At 41.3% G+C, this 13435-nt stretch overlaps 1 protein-coding gene across 12 annotated transcripts in view; it reads left to right on the top strand.

Moving 5' to 3' along the window:
• DET1 (DET1 partner of COP1 E3 ubiquitin ligase) overlaps positions 1 to 13435 on the top strand; it is a 67126-nt gene that overhangs the window by 1951 nt on the left and 51740 nt on the right. For 9 of the 12 annotated variants that reach the window (XM_073801385.1, XM_019945803.3, XM_073801383.1 and 6 more), the window contains exons 2-4: positions 4295 to 5387; positions 6345 to 6413; positions 8148 to 8335. In XM_073801385.1, coding sequence (XP_073657486.1) covers positions 4305 to 5387; positions 6345 to 6413; positions 8148 to 8335 — 1340 coding nt within the window. In that variant the 5' untranslated portion in view covers positions 4295 to 4304. Of the gene's footprint in view, positions 1 to 4294; positions 5388 to 6344; positions 6414 to 8147; positions 8336 to 8756; positions 12104 to 13435 lie in introns of those variants that run through there. The other 3 variants (XM_019945804.3, XM_073801384.1, XM_019945802.3) reach the window with 3 other exon arrangements.

Below are 13435 nucleotides of genomic sequence, written 5' to 3'. Positions count from 1 at the left end.
GCCTTCACCTCTACCCACCCCACCCCTCTACTCCCTCCACCACAGTACTGGTGGCTTTTCCCTTAAAAAGACAAATTGGAGAATTTAAGATGGGACTGTTCAAAATATATACAGATTTTTTTTAGAATTAAGCATCTGCTTTGCTTAAAATGATCAATGGCTCTAAGTCGAACAGCTAGTTTACTTTATCTGATTCAGTTATATGTGGTTAGTCTGCTAGATGTTGTCTGATGCCTACTCCTTCTTCCATTCATGGGCCTTACCTGCCTATCGCATCCCCTTCTGGTCTCCCTGACTCCAGCCCGCATCTTAGTTTCGCAGGGTGCTAGTGTCAGAGGTGTCCTGGGCAGGGATTGAGGGAGGCAGTTTTGTACAGTACTTGGTATTTTAAAATGCTTAAATCTTACCAGTATGTTTTTTGGACTGTATCAAAATGGGCACATCAACTATGTCACTGTTAAAAGGAGTAGCCGTGTGAAACTCAGCATTGTGTTCAGAAGTGGAGGATATTGCTCACTGTATCATGCCAAGGTCCTTTGAGAAAACTCATGAGAGAGATTTCTTTTAAAATCCAGTGATGGGTATTGCTGTGCTTCTTCCAAGCAGCTATTAAGTTTTTATCTTCTTGGCAGTGCAAGTTCTATAACTGACTGTATTTTCCTCTGCCTTGTCTGCTGAGAAAGTCAGAGCCAAATTAGAAGCTTGTCCGTTCTGCAGATCCTGATGGCATGAATTTTTGTGTACTTCAGACTTCATTTTATTGTCCTACCTTTGTTTTCCCTTCACAATGATTATTTTCTAATTAAAAAAAAATTCTGAGTAAGCACAAATATTACTTAAAAAACATATGTAATTTTAAAAAAATAACAGTACAATGAATGCTGATTGAAGGAAAAAAATATACACTTAAAAGTGCCAATGTGTCCCTAACTCCCATCCCATTTCTTACTTCCTCAGAGGTAACCACTATTTTGAATTTTATGTTTATGATTCCTTTGCTTTTTGTAATTGTATACCACATATATTTGTGTTCTTAAAGTGGAAATTGTTTGAAGCTTATATAAAGGAAATCACATTGTATGTATTCTGTAGCTTGCTTTCTTCATTCAACACTGTGTCTGAGATTCATCTTTGTTGTTATATATAACTGTAGTACATTAATTCATTACTTCATAAGGTTACACTGCTTGGGGAATTGCCTGGCAGTCTAGTGGTTAGGACTCAGCGCTTTCACTGCTGGGGCCTGGGTTCGATCCCTGGATTCTATCGCTGGTCCGGGAACTAAGATCCTGCAAGCCACGTGGCGTGGCCAAAAAACAAACAAACAAAAACATTAAAAAAAAGAAAAAAGATTCCGCTGTATGAATATGCATGGATGAATTTATCTAGTCTACTGTTGATGGACATTTGGAGTGTTGTCAGTTTTTGCTGTTGCTAACAGTCCTGCTACAGACATCCTTGTATATGTCTCCTGTTACGTATGTGCAGACACTTCTCTACATCAGGATTTCTCCACCTTAGCACTATTGACATTTTGGGCTGGATGTGAGGGACTGTCCTGTTTACTGTAGGATGTTTGGCATCATCCCTGTCTTCTGTTTGATGGACACCCCAAGCACCCCTTCCTCCCTCCCAAGTTATGACAACCAAAAATATCTTCATATATTACAAAATTGCCCCATTTGGGAACCAGTGCTCAAGATCAGGGGTTGACAGACTTTTTCTGCAAAAGACCAGGTAGTTAATATTTCAGGCTTGTGAGCTGTGTGGTCTTTGGTGTTAATAAATGAACTGTGCCTTTGTAGGGCAAAAGCAGCCATAGGCAAGATGTAAATGAGTGCGTATGACTGTGTTCCAATAAAACTTTATTTATAAAAGTAGGCAGGCAGCCTAGACTGGTCTGAGGCTAGTTGTTTGCAGTCTTTTGGTCTAGTCTAGATCAGTAGGAAATATATTTTATATCCTCACCCAGTGCATGTAACTCACATATGTATTGAAAATATGTGATACAGTTTGGTATTTTCTGTTTTATTCCATTTTTTGAAATGTCAATTAGTATATGCACTAGATTGATTTCAAGCCTCCATCAGTGAGTTGTGACTAGCAGTTTGAGAAACTTGATTTGCTCAATCATAAGGTATGCACATTTTTAACTTGACTAGGTAGTATATATACTTACATAAGGCATTTCAGATCTCTTTTAGGAGACAGAATATAAACAAATTCCCCATTGTCTGTATGTTTTTATTTCTAAAGTATAGATTGGATAGAGTCACTCCTCTGCTTAAAACCTGTAATAACTTGCATGACGTGGCATACAAAGGATTTTCCAGTCTGTCTGCAATCTGCTTTTCTAGGCTTCTCTTATCACTCTGTGTTTCCTGTGTTCTAACCACTTGGTATTGTGTTTCCCAAATGTGCCATGCTACACTCTTTTTAAGTATATTTTTTAAGCTACCTTCTTTCTGAAATGTTCCTCCTTTATTTTGCCTAGTGAGTTCTTTATCCTTTAAGACCTTTGTCAAATGTTGTTCCATTCATTCATTTAACATATTTGTTAGCATTTACTGTGCCTCAGGCACTGTCCGAGGTGCTGGAGATTCAGCAAGGAATTAGGCAAGGCCCCTGCTGTCCTGTATGGGGGACAAAGATGCTAAAAAGGTAAACAAATGGTTTCAGAAGGTGATAAGGGCTGAAGAAAATAAAACAGTAGGTTGATATGGATGGAAAAAGTCATGACTTTAGGTAAGGTAGTCAGGCAAAAACTCAAGAGTTGCTATTTTGGCTGAGATTTGAATGATGAAACAGACAGCTGTTTCAGCACTTTAAAAATGTTGCTTTGCTTCTTTTTGGTCTCCATAGTTTCTCATGAGACATCCACAGATAAATGAATTGTTGTTCCCTTATAGGTAATGTGTCATTTACGTGGTTGCTTTCAAGATTTTTACTTTGTGTTTTAGTTTTTCACAATTTGACTGTGGTATGCCTGGGCATGGATTTCTTTCTTTCTTTCTTTCTTTTTATTTTAAATAAATTATTTATTATTTATTTTTGGCTGCGTTGGGTCTTCATTGCTGTGCATGGGCTTTCACTAGTTGCGGCGAGCGGGGGCTACTCATCATTGCGGTGCACGAGCTTCTCATGGTGGTGGCTTCTCTTGTTGCGGAGTACGGGCTCTAGGTGCGTGGGCTTCAGTAGTTGTAGCTCGCGGGCTCTAGAGTGCAGGCTCAGTAGCTGTGGCGCACGGGCTTAGTTGCTCCGTGGCATGTGGGGTCTTCCTGGACCAGGGATTGAACCCGTGTCCCCCGCATTCGCAGGTGGGTTCTTAACCACTGTGCCACCAGGGAAGTCCCTGAGCATGGATTTCTTTGGGTTTATCATGTTTGGGGTTCTCTGAACTTCTGATCTCAGGTTTATATATGTGAGGGTTTATTTCTCAGCTCTTAATTCTGTTCATTGGGTATATTTTTCTGCCTTATGCTAGTACCACACTTTTTTGATTACTGTGGCTTTGTAACAGTTTTTGAAATCAGGGAGTCTGAGTCGTCTAACTTTGTTCTTTTACAAAATTGTTTTGACTCTTCACAGTCCCTTGAGATTACATGTAATTTTTAGGATGAATTTTTCTATTTTTGCCAGAAATGATTTTGGGATTTTGATTGGAATTTTGCATTGAGTTTGTAGATTGCTTTGGGTAGGATGGACATCTTAACAGCCCAATAAATATATTTTTTAAATGAATGCACATTGAATGTGGTGTTTACACTGAACAAATTTGATGTAGTTCTAAGGTTTGTTCTGTTGAACATTCCCAACAGCTAAGCATGCTTTGAAGGTATTCCTAGGGAATTAGTTCCTTCCCTCAAACCTGTTTCTAGACTCAAAAATGTCCTGACCACTTTCTAACTATAACTTGGGAAGAAGGAATGCTGATCACTGTCATCTTGGGAGCTCCTAGGTCCAGGATATATGGAAGGAAATCTATTTGACTTGTATATACACAGTTGGCCCTTGAACAACGTAGATTTGAATTGTGCAGGTCCACTTACACATGGATTTTTTTCATCAGTGAATACTGCAGTACTAGACATCCCCGGTTGGTTGAATACGTGGATGTGGAGGAACCATGGATAGGAAGGAACAATGTATACTGAGCTGACTATAAGTTATACTTGGATATTCAGCTTCAGGGGATTGGTGTGCCTAACCCTTGCGTTATTCAAAGGTCAAGTGTGTTTGTGTTTTGGTAAATTTTGTTTTATTTTCTTGACTACTTCTTTACTTCTCCCTGCAGAGATGTGATAATGGATCATCATGTTTCCACCATCAAACCTCGAAGAATCCAAAACCAAAATGTCATTCACCGCCTGGAACGCCGGCGGATCAGTTCAGGCAAGGCAGGCACCCACTGGCACCAGGTCCGAGTGTTCCACCAGAATGTCTTCCCCAACTTCACGGTCGTCAATGTTGAAAAGCCCCCTTGTTTCTTGCGTAAATTCTCACCTGATGGACGCTACTTCATTGCTTTCTCTTCAGACCAGACATCTCTCGAAATCTATGAGTACCAGGGCTGCCAGGCAGCTGAGGACCTACTGCAGGGCTATGAGGGGGAAATCCTGTCCAATGGCAATGACCAGCGGTCTGTCAACATCCGTGGCCGGCTCTTCGAACGCTTTTTCGTCCTGCTGCACATTACCAATGTGGCAGCCAATGGCGAGCACCTGAACCGGGAGTGCAGCCTCTTCACTGATGACTGCCGCTGTGTCATCGTGGGCTCAGCTGCCTATCTCCCAGACGAGCCTCACCCTCCTTTTTATGAGGTATATCGGAACAGTGAGTCCGTGACCCCCAACCCCCGGTCCCCCCTGGAGGACTACTCCCTCCATATCATTGACCTTCATACTGGCCGCTTATGTGATACACGTACCTTCAAGTGTGACAAAGTCGTCCTGTCACACAACCAAGGGTTGTACTTGTATAAGAACATCTTGGCCATCTTGTCAGTGCAGCAGCAGACCATCCATGTCTTCCAGGTGACTCCTGAAGGCACTTTCATTGATGTGAGGACCATTGGCCGCTTCTGCTATGAGGATGACCTGCTCACTGTGTCAGCTGTTTTTCCTGAGGTGCAGCGGGACAGTCAGACAGGCATGGCCAATCCTTTCAGGGATCCCTTCATCAACTCCCTGAAACACCGGCTGCTCGTGTACCTTTGGCGCCGGGCAGAGCAGGATGGTAGTGCAATGGCCAAGAGGCGCTTCTTCCAGTATTTTGACCAACTGCGGCAGCTGCGCATGTGGAAAATGCAGCTTCTGGATGAAAACCATCTGTTTATCAAGTATACTAGTGAGGATGTCGTAACCCTGCGGGTCACAGATCCATCACAGGTACAAGGTGCTCTCCTGCCCTTTACCCCTCCAGTCTCCTTGGCACAATGGGAAGGTTTCTCTCTTTGCCTATAGCCAGTCTCTCAGAAATAACACATTTTATGTAATCTTGAATTTTTGCTATCTTCGGGCTCATACTTAAAACAGCTCGACTTTTCTAATCATTTCTCAAAATGATTTTTCTCATTTGGACAAATGGAAGCTATATCGTAAGCCATTGACATGTAGGTAGTCAACTCTGTGATTATTACCCTAATTCTTCTGCAGAGCATTTTCAGTACCCTTGAAATGGAAGCCCATATGCTACAGGGTCAAGGTTTGACTCCTGCCTTGATTTTGTTTAAGATTGTGCTTATTGGTCTGCTTAGTTCTGGCAATGAGAATGAACCCACCATACGAAAAAGAAAATCTTCTAAAAATCTAGTCTTTCTTTCCTACTTAAATGATGTCAGTATACTTCCTCACCAAATCTTCTTTAGATTGTAACAGGTAAGTTCATTTGATGGAATTAAGCGTTATGACTGTACTCTGACCTTGCCCGTGTGCTGGAACATAGGTTGTGGAGCAGTGAAAAGATCAAAAGGAAGCCAAAAGTTTTGATCTACCAAGTGAATCATCAAGACTGCAGGTTCTGAGGGTTTTTCAGTTTGGGTGAAAGATGTTGGTAGGGGAGAGAGGCATTTCACAAATAGGAATAACGTGGTGTTAAGAGCATGGAAACCTCTAAGACTTTGGGGTTGAAATACCATATTGAAATTCAGGGTAATTTGGGCATTTCCCTTTGAGAAGCTCCTTACTTTAGTGTTGACCAAGTGAGAGACCTACTTTTCTGTACGTTTGTCCCCCCATTCTCCTATTTCCAGAGTGTCTCCTTAGATACTAGTTTGGAAATTTAGAACAGAACAAACCAGTAAACCACGAAGTCAGCTGAGTCTGGTTTCTCTCATTGACTTGCAGCTGATTCTGCCTGTAACAGTTAGAGACTGTATAAAGAATTGTCTCCTAAGACCGTACCAGCCATCCATGGTAAAATGTTTTCTATTATTTTTCTTCTGAATCATACCTTGTATATTCTGAAAAATAAGGGGGGGGTGGTGAGTAAAATGGTTAGAGATCATTTTTTTTCTGAATTCTTTTTCTTCTCTATTAATGATGAAGTCACCCATTGAGCCATCATGGGTGAGCCCATCTAGTTCATGTTATGAGTCATGGGAGGTTGTCCGTGAAGCCCTTGACTTCTGTACCCTCCTGTCCTGTATTTCCCAGTCTGGCCTGGTGGGAAGGCTAGTAAATGTTTGTGTAATTCTATATTCACATAATTATGATGGATCCTGGTGAAGCCCTAATATGATCAAAGCGTTGTCCAGGCTTATAGAAAGGACATGTATTTAGGTTTGAGCTATAATTACCTTTTTATTTTGGAGGGAATATGTTGTGTGACTGCTGCATTTGAGATTATCCTTTTTTCCTTTGCTAAAACATGACCTACTTATATCCGGTAGCTACAGTAGGTTGTAGCCAGAAACATTACAAGGGCTCTATGCTTTGCTTACAGAATTTGTAACTTTAAACCCAATCTCTCTGCCCTTGTTGTCCTCCCTCCTCCTTTCCCAGTTTAATTTGATAGGTTCCAATAAGGTTAATAAGTAAAAAGTGCACCTAAACACAAAGCCTTGCTAATATTATGGGTATTATTCTCAGGTTACTCTCCAGCCTCTTTAATTTACAGCCAAATTTAATTTCCAGGTGACCGCAAAAGTCATGTAATATAAGCTTTGGGAGGGACTAATTACTATTAAAACAGGTGGGCCAGATGTCTCCAGAAATTGGTAATGGAGATTTAAATTCAATCATAAGAGGCGGAATACTAATCCTAGTGTTCTGAAAACTTCTAGAGTCCTGTTGGAAGCTTGCAGATTGACTCACACTGCCACATTCACTGTGATAAAAACTAGAGGTACCTGGCACTTCCTTGTTAGGCTGAGCAGAGCACTGGAGGTTTAAAGAAGAGGGCCAGTCACCCAGGGGCTTATTCAGAGAAAGCAGTAACTCTGCCACCTATGGCATTTGAATGGTTTTCAAGTTCCCCCTCTGAAATTAATTGTTACGAATCTCAAATGTTTGTTACAAATGCTCTTGGCTGAAAGAACATTTATGAAGAAAGAAATGGAAAATGCTTTTCTGATTTTTCATGTGTTCAGCAGCAGTCCCCTGCTTGGTTACAACTTGCCTAGGTGGACACAGTGTACTTAAGATGTCTTTCTGCATGTTAGAAATATTAAGAGAGAAAAAGAAATGCCCCTAAATTGAACTTTCAACTGTACGTATACAAGAGAAAATAATTTGCCAACAGGCAGCTCCTGGCTACAAATCACTTTCGCAGCAGGAAGGAAAATTAAATCTGGCATTTTAAAAAAGTGGGTTGGGGAGTAAGTAGGGAATAACACTTGGAAGGCAAAATATTAAATTTTCACACAGCTTGAAATGAAAGATTGAAAACCTTCTTATACATATATGCTGAACAACTCAGTAATTCCAGCAGATACAGTGGGAAATCAGGCAACACTGAGCCCCTTGATTGATCAAGTCCACTGAGGCTTCCTCCTTTTCCAGGACTTCTTGGCACCATGTTTCCACCATAGTGCCGGAGTGGAGGTGTTTGCCTGTTTTACTTGGGCAGCTTGATTTTCAACCAAAAAGATATTTGCTAGGCAAGGCATTATACTCAGCTATTCCTTAGGTCTATCTGTTCTTCCACAGGCATCTTTCTTTGTGGTGTACAATATGGTGACAACAGAGGTGATCGCTGTGTTTGAGAATACATCAGATGAGCTTTTGGAGCTGTTTGAGAACTTCTGTGATCTCTTCCGTAACGCTACCCTGCATAGTGAAGTCCAGTTTCCCTGCTCAGCTTCCAGCAACAATTTTGCACGGCAGATCCAGCGCCGGTAAGCTGTTCCACTAGGCTTAACAAGCTTAATTTTTCTTCAGAAAATTTGTTGGTGTGAAGCCAACAGTCATTTACTTCAGGAAACCTCATATTCTTTCTGCCCACCTAGGCTTGGGTCAGTCTGCCTGTCATAACCCATTGTGTCATCCTAAACTTCTCTTTTCTCTTTCTTAGCACCTGAGGAATTACTTGTGTGTTGTCCATGATTCCTCCTAGACTGTATGTTAGCTGCAGAAAGATAGAGACCCTGTCTTTGTTTAGTTCATTGCTATATCTTCAGTGGTGCACTGTCAAGCACTTAAATATTTTTTGAATGAATGACTAAGGACATAATTTTATAACTTTTGGTTAAACATGTGTGTTGAACACGTGCATTTATCTCTGTTCCATCCCCAAACCCCACTAAAATGACAATAAAGGAAGAAGAGGGACTTCCCCGGTGGTTCAGTGGTAAAGAATCCGCCTTGCAATGCAGGGGACGCAGGGTCCATCCCTGGTCGAGGAACTAAGATCCCACATGCCACAGGGCAGCTAAGCCCATGTGCCACAACTACTGAGCTCACGCGCCTCAACTAGAGCCCGCGTGCCGCAAAACTACAGAGCCCACGCGCTCTGGAACCCATGCGTCACAAGTACAGAGTCTATGTTCCCTGGAGCCTGCGCTGCACAACTAGAGAAGAGAAAACCCGCATGCCACAACTAGAGAGAAGCCTGCGCGCTGCAACTAAAGATCCTGCACGCCTCAGCGAAGATCCCATATGCTGCAGCTAAGACCCGACACAGCCAAAAGTAAATAAAATAAATAAATAAATAAATAATAAATAAATCTTAAAAAAAAAGAAGAGGTATAAAGCTACAAGAACAAAGAGAATGGGGAGGAGATATCAAGAGAGTTTTAGAAGCTGAAGAGCCAATGGATGAGTGATAACTAACTTGACATATCTCAGAGGACAAAAACTTAAAGACTGTAGAGCTTAGGGACTTCCCTGGTGGTCCAGTGGGTAAGACTCCATCCTCCCAATGCAGGGGTCCTAGGTTCGATCCCTGGTCGGGGAACTAGATCTTGCATACATGCCACAACTAAGAGTTCGTGTGACACAACTAAGAAGTCTGTGTGCCACAACTAGGAAGCCCTCATGCCACAACTAAGAGTACATTGCTGTACCTAAACAATCCCGCATGCTGCAACTAAGACCCAGAGCAGCCAAAATTTAAAAAAAAAAAAAAAAAAGCAGAGTTTATCCATCAAGAAATAAGTTGCCCTGCACCAGAGAGCTCTGGAAAAGTTCAAGAAATTGGAGGCCTTACATACCTCTGGAGGATTGGATGACTTTTTTTTTTTTTTCCGGCCATGCCACGTGGATTGTGGGATCTTAGTTCCCCAACCAGGGATCAAACCCGTGTCCCCTGCAGTGGAAGCTCGGAGTCCTAACCCACTGGACCACCAGGGAGGTCCCTGGATGACATTCTTAAAAGGAGCAATCAGATGCTCTAGCTCCTTTCTTTAAGCCTACACTGCCAAATGACTGTCTCTTCCCCACCTCATCAAAAGGCTAGAGGTTTATTCTCTGGAGAAATTGCACCGTGCAGGCTCTGGTTTCATGTTCATGAGGCATGGCTGAGAGTAGGGATGAGACATGTCATGCTTAAAACAAGAATTAAGTGAAAATTGTCATACTGTTGGGGAAGACTCCTATCCCTCTTATCAGTTATGGCATCCAAGCTTATACTCCCCAGGCAGGAGATTAGAGATAAATTCCTCAGGGAAACTGACCAACCCGAAGAAGAGACACTTGGAGGCCCCTCTTAAAACACCTAGATCACCCTAAATTGATACCTACCTGTTATGAACCAGAGCTGCTCATAATTATCTGAATACGTTATTGTGAAATGACTAGTTATTTTGGACCAAGGACTCAATTCTACTCTAGTCAGTCAGTGCCTGGTCACATTCCACATACCTAAATTGCTTCCCCAACCTTAGCCAGTTATGGAGAATATCTGCTTTAGGTTCCAATGTAGATCAGACCAGAGTGAGTGGATGAATCAGAATAAGCGTTACTGCCACTGGGAAAAACAAGCAAAGCAAACACCTAATTCAGTGGCATTGTATTTATACAGAATGACAGTAATTGATTAAAAATAGGTGGATATTGATTTTCAGACAACTAAACATGCCTTTTTTTCTCTGGTTCACACAAATTTTCTGCCTTACTAGCATCTCTATTCAGTATAGAAGGATTTTTGGGAGCAGAACATGGATCAGATCTTGCTTTTTTCATTTTGAAATGAATTGTTGTCTTTTAAAATTAACTTTAAAATTAAGCAGATTATTATCGACTAGTAACAAAAACTGGGTACACTCAGTTAAAACATCAAAGAAGTCACTAGAAGGTAAGCTCCATGAGGGCAGGGATTTTTGTCTGTTATATACACTGCCATATCCACAGCACCTAGGCCGGTGTCTTTCATGTGGGAGGAGCATGTTAGATATTTGTTGAATGAATAATGTCATCAGGAATTAGAGGAAGCTATGTTTTCTGAAAATTTATTTCACAATGTACCTATAATTAAGTGAAATTGTAGGAAGCTCTGGAAGAGAAAACAAAAGGTTAAAGAGAAAGGTGGCATTCTAGCTTTGTTATCTTCAAAATTTTGCTTCATACCAGCAAAGATTTTGAAAAACCATAGATACCCTCATGCATCAATTATTAAGTTAATCTTTAAACTTTTTACTGTTAAATTTAAATAGTTGCAAAGGATGCAATTTTCAATGTATTAAACATTGACATTTTTTAAAAAAGCATTACAAGATATAATTGGCATATAACATTGGCTAAGTTGAAGGTAGCCAATGTTATATGCCATTTTAAATATATCCAAGGGAATCTAATACCATAGTAATTTAGTATTCTATTTCACATAAAAAGTACAGAACAAGTATAGACTTCCCTGGTGGTCCAGTGGTTAAGACTCTGTGCTCCCACTGCAAAGGGCGGGGGTTAGATCTCTGGTCAGGGAACTAAGATCCCGCATGCCGCATGGCGCGGCCAAAAGAAGAAAAAAAACATACAGAGCAAGTTATTCCTGTACTGTTTGAAATTTTATATTTCTTTTTCTTTTCAAATTCATATGTCTGTTCTATCTCCCCCAGAGAATTGTGTCCTAATAACATTTTATTAATCATCTTATCATACTTTGCTGCATTGAAAATATAGTGTACATATAAATCAAAATTATTTTTTATTTCTTGTGAACACATGGATTTGAATGCTCAATTTTACAGTTTTCAATAAACTTTTGGTAAAAATAAATGAAAATGGATTCTATTTTAGGTTAGAATAAATGTTTAAGAAAAAATGGACATCAGGGATCATGAGTCACTTAAAGCCTTTATCTTAAAAGATAGAGACCAAATAAAACAAACAGTATAAAAAATAAAGAAACAACATGGTAGTCACTGAAATAATTTAAACTATAAAAACAGGAACATTCCTAGAACAGTAATGCTAAGTGAGATGCTTTAGAAATTTAAACTTTGTTAGATATAGTTTAGGAACTCTCCAAGAAAGTAGAATACAAAGATGAGTAGGAAAATGGGAGAGAGGTGATAAAAATTTAGAGGATTTTCTCAGGAGGTCCAATATCTGGCTAATTTCAGAAGGAGCAGTAGAAAAATGAAGGGGAGGAGAGACGGGCGCGAGCCGCGGCTGAGGGCGCTGACTCCAGAGACGGGCGCAAGCCGCGGCTGGAGGCACGGACCCCAAGGCGGGCGGGAGACGTTGGGGCTGCTGCTGCCGCCACCAAGGGGCCTGTGTGCGAGCGCAGGTCGCTCTCCACTCCCCTCTTCCGCGGAGCCTGTGCAGCCCGCCACTGCCGGGTTCCCGGGATCCGGGGACGACTTCCCCGGGAGAGCGCACGGCGGGCCTCGGGCTGGTGGCCGGACTTTGCCGCCGCAGGCCCGCCCCGCATTCCGTGCCCCTCCCTCCCCGCCGCCGGCCTCCGTACGCCAGAACCCCCGAATCAGCGGCTCCTTTAACCCCGTCCTGTCTGAGCAAAAAACAGACGCCCTCCAGCGACCTACACGCAGAGGAAGGGCCAAATCCAAAGCTGAGCCCCTGTGAGCTGTGAGAACAAAGAAGAGAAAGGGAAATCTCTCCCAGCAGCCTCAGAAGCAGCGGATTAAAGCTCCACAATCAACTTGATGTACCCTGCATCTGTGGAATACATGAATAGACAGCCAATCATCCCAAATTAAGGAGGTGGACTTTGGGAGCAAGATCTATGATTTTTCTCCCTATTCCTCTTTTTGTGAATGTGTATGTGTATGCTTCTGTGTGAGATCTTGTCTGTATAGTCTTGCTTCCACCATTTGTCCTAGGTTCTATCCGTCCATGGTTTTTTCTTAAAATTTTTTTTCTTAATAATCAATTTTAATTTTAAGAACGTTATTATACTTTACCTTCGTCCTTTCTTTCTTTCTTTCTTTCCTTCCTTCCTTCCCTCCTTTAGACAACGAATCATCCCAAATTGAGGAGGTGGTCTCTGACAGCAAGATTTATGATTTTTCCCCCTTTACCTCTTTTTGTGAGGGTGTATGTGTACGCTTCTGTGTAAGACTTTGTCTGTATAGCTTTGCTTCCAACATTTGTCCTAAGGTTCTATCCGTCCCTTTTTTTTTTTTTCTAATTAAGAATTTTTTTTAATTCAATAACTTTATTATACTCTATTTTATTTTTACTGTATCTTCTTTCTGTTTTCCCTTCTTTCCCTCCTTCCTTCCTTCCTCCCTCCCTCCTTTCGTTCCTTCTTGCCTTCTTTCCTTCCTTGCTTCTTTCTTTCTTCCTTCCTTCCTTCCTTCCTTCCCTCCTTCCTTCCCTCCTTTAGACAACGAATCATCCCAAATTGAGGAGGTGGTCTCTGACAGCAAGATTTATGATTTTTCCCCCTTTACCTCTTTTTGTGAGGGTGTATGTGTACGCTTCTGTGTGAGACTTTGTCTGTACAGCTTTGCTTCCAACATTTGTCCTAAGGTTCTATCCGTCCCTTTTTTTTTTTTTTTTCTAATTAAGAATTTTTTTAATTCAATAACTTTATT

Source organism: Tursiops truncatus, chromosome 2 (genome assembly GCF_011762595.2).
Source record: "Tursiops truncatus isolate mTurTru1 chromosome 2, mTurTru1.mat.Y, whole genome shotgun sequence".
Taxonomy (NCBI): domain Eukaryota; kingdom Metazoa; phylum Chordata; class Mammalia; order Artiodactyla; family Delphinidae; genus Tursiops; species Tursiops truncatus.
Note: the sequence above shows the minus strand (reverse complement) of the source record. Positions and strands in the feature narration are given on the sequence as shown.